Source organism: Pteropus alecto, unplaced genomic scaffold, assembly GCF_000325575.1.
Source record: "Pteropus alecto unplaced genomic scaffold, ASM32557v1 scaffold164, whole genome shotgun sequence".
In the NCBI taxonomy this organism is placed as follows: domain Eukaryota; kingdom Metazoa; phylum Chordata; class Mammalia; order Chiroptera; family Pteropodidae; genus Pteropus; species Pteropus alecto.
In genome coordinates, this window is record NW_006439568.1 from 16,002,615 (window position 1) to 16,005,929 (window position 3,315).

The following is a 3,315-nucleotide window of genomic DNA, read 5'->3' on the forward strand; positions in this document are numbered from 1 at the left end:
TTGGTGATTAATATAGTTTTTGTTGGATTTAATCTTACTGATTCATTTCTTATGTTTGAAAATCTTAAAGTTCAGAAGAAAATATATGCAAGACCCTTTTTATACCTTATGATAGGATATGTTTTAATATTCTTTTATCACTTTGAGTTGGGCTTAATGTCAGAACAACCTACTATGGACTGCAAAATATTTTTGGTTAATTTAGGCCTATCCTTGGTCAAATCTTGGCTGACCATCTTAATTCTTTGGTATTTACAACATAGCCTACATAAGAAATGGGGCTGACTGAAAACAAAACCAAGCAATGAACCAATAGCACAGAGATGTCATTTAAAAGAGTGCGAAGGAAAAATTTTAGGGTTGTAATTAGGTCTCCCAAAACATCTCTAGTTGGAACCGGTACCATATAAGTTATTGCCAAAAGAATAATCATACGATCTTAAAAATTATATAAGTTTTCAGAAGCATTGCTGAATTTTTGGCCACAATATGCACAGTTTTATGCAAATATTGAAAAACTTCCCTATCACACCATATTATATCAGGCAGAAAACCCAAGGACCATTTGATATTGACAATTACATCAGAATATATTAGGCAGATGACATGAAATTGACCCTCTCTTAAATTAAGATTCCAGTAATTTAGCTTAGATTTGCTATTAGTAAAAGTAATAGCAAATTTAACTTTCGACTACATTATTTATATGAAGAATTGAAATGGTGACTGTGAAAAGCTTTCTTTAAATAACATATTCAGTATATTTTTATCTTAACAGAATATATCTTAAAATCAAGGAATGTTGGCATTATTTTCCATTCACTTAATTTGCTTTAAAAAGAAACTCCAGCCTTTAAAAAAATAAAACATAAACCAAATTAATTTTTACAATGTAGTCAATGATTTTTTAAAGGAGTTTTGTTTAGAGAAATGTAGAACTAAGAAAACGTTCATAAAACTTTATAATTGAAGCTTCTTTTAAAATATGCTATTTTGTGTTAAGTATTTCATCTCTCTGCCCTCATTAGATGTGTCTCATCATTAGATATAGTGTTACTAAATAGTTGTAACTTTACAGTTTTTTTTGATTAATGATGGCTTGGACTAAAGTTTCATTGGGTAGGATTAACTATATTTAAAGATGGCAAAATGCCATTATAACATTAATGCCAGAATTTAATGAGAACCAGAAGTTAACTTCAAGGACCTTCATAATTTAATATGAGGGCGTGATCATATTCTGATTATTTTACTGTAGTGTTCTATTAAAAACAAGTTATTCTTTTTCTTGTGATAAAATGTTTTTCTTCAGCAGACTAGAAAGAATCCTACTGCCAGCTCTTCTCCTACCTGCCCTACTTCTGATTTTATTGTGTAGTTCTACAAAATTTAAGTTCTCTCTTCCCGTGAGATATTGTATGGAGGTGTATGGTGGTGACTTCCTGTAAAATGCAGGTGACTTTTAGAACTATTTTCTGTTTTAAAAATCCCACGACTCCTATGTGTTTGGGACCCAAAGAGGAATATGGACCTAAAGCAAATGTCTGTGTTCCTTTTTCTCACAATCTCTTGTATAAATACCTGCAAAGAAATGCCGAGACCTGATTGGGACTATAATCCATAACCATAAGATGTAAGAAGAAAAATACAGCAGAGGCAAAGGGAAAACTGCATCTAAAAACTCCTGATGGAGAGAAACCTCAACTTATTTAGCTTGCGGTCTGAGCTACCTAGTGACTAAGGCGAAGGGGAGAAATGGGATAAGATGGTGTGATTTTCTGGTAGGAAGACACATACCACCAGTTCTTCAGAAACAAACATTTTTCTTGGTCTCAATAATAAGAACAACTTGTCTGGGGGATTTCTATGAGAAGCCGTAAGCCACATAATGAACGATGTCCTCATGAATTTTTATAGAAAGTAAAGAAGTGTTCCAAATATGTCATTTCATATATTGGCCTTTGTTAAATATGAAGGGAATAATGTTAAAAGCAAGACTTTTGTTTCTCCCATGAGGCAGGGAGAGAGGGGAGTTTGAAACTTCTGGTATATTTACTGTAGGTAGATGCTTATTTTCTTTCAATCCACTGACATGTGGAGCAGTAGAAAGATGTAAAGATGTCTAGTAAAGGGTTGCATTGTTAAAAGTAGGAGGGGATAAATGGAATTTTTGTGGCAGGATGATATTTGCAAGACTGATCAGGCCGCTGGGAGGTTTTTAAATATGCCAGTTCCCTGTAACAGGATGATCAGTCTCTATTTTAGACAGCATATCCAATTTAGTAAATTATTATTATTCCATCAAAATTAATGTGAACAATTTTCTCTTTGAGGTTGCTTTTTCCATAGGTGATGTTTTCCAGATGGGCTTTGTGTAAAACTCTTAATGTTTTCTTTCCTCAAGAAAGAGCCTTTTCTGACACGTCTTCATTTCTTTCTCTTTCTCCCATTGTAGGGAGGAGAGCGCCAAAGGCGAAGGAGAAGAAGAACAAGAAGAAGAGGAGGAAGCTGACAGAGCGAGCCCAGGAGCAGCACAGCGTCTTCCTGGCCACAGACAGGGCTGACCAGTAAAATGAGACGCGTCGGGTGAATTTGGGCGGGGAGTGTTTTTTGCAAAAGTGCACAAAGCTACTCTCCACTCCTGGACGCTGGTGTGCAGGCTTTGTGCGGCTCTGACCAGTATCTGTTCCCAGTAACGTGAAAGGAAGGAGCCACGAGCATGGTCTCTGTTATTTATGCTTTGATTTGCATCTAGAGACTGTGACGGTGGGAGCTCGTGACCTGCATTGATGGGAGCAGGAGTAAGTGAACAGCATGTGACTTGGCTCAGGGTGCGCGGAGGGATCCTGGCGCCCCCATGGGAGGCGTGAGGCTGCAGACCACCTCCGGAGAACGGACATGTGCATATTTATGGGAAAGAAGATGCTCGGCAGGCGAAGTGCTATTTCACTTGTGCCCTTTATTTTTCACGTTGTGCATTGTCAAGGATAAACGTATGTGGATATCTGCTTAGTGTTACCACATGTTGTTCTCAGCATCTGCTACCTTCAACCTGTCGTGTGTGGAAACTGCTTTTAGCTGGGGCTACACTGCAGGGATTTCTGCTCAGTTTCACAGCGGCTCTAATATGTACATATTCTGCTGGGGCTACGTATAAACCTCTTATTTACTGTATATTTATGCTCTTATGTGTAACAAGTCATACCTGATTAATATGATGTCACTTTGTTTTTAGTGGTTCCTAACCATTGTCCGGTAAATGACTGTTGTAGTGTTGCGAACTAACAAATGTTTTGTTTGCCCCTTGGAACTTTT

At 37.0% G+C, this 3,315-nt stretch overlaps 1 protein-coding gene across 1 annotated transcript in view; it reads left to right on the forward strand.

Annotated features, from left to right (window-relative positions):
- RSPO2 (R-spondin 2) overlaps positions 1–2,951 on the forward strand; it is a 142,594-nt gene extending 139,643 nt beyond the window's left edge. The window contains 1 exon segment of the mRNA XM_006916613.2: positions 2,456–2,951. Within this exon segment, the coding sequence (XP_006916675.1) occupies positions 2,456–2,571 (116 nt within the window). The 3' untranslated portion in view covers positions 2,572–2,951.
- The last annotated feature ends 364 nt before the right edge of the window (positions 2,952–3,315 follow it).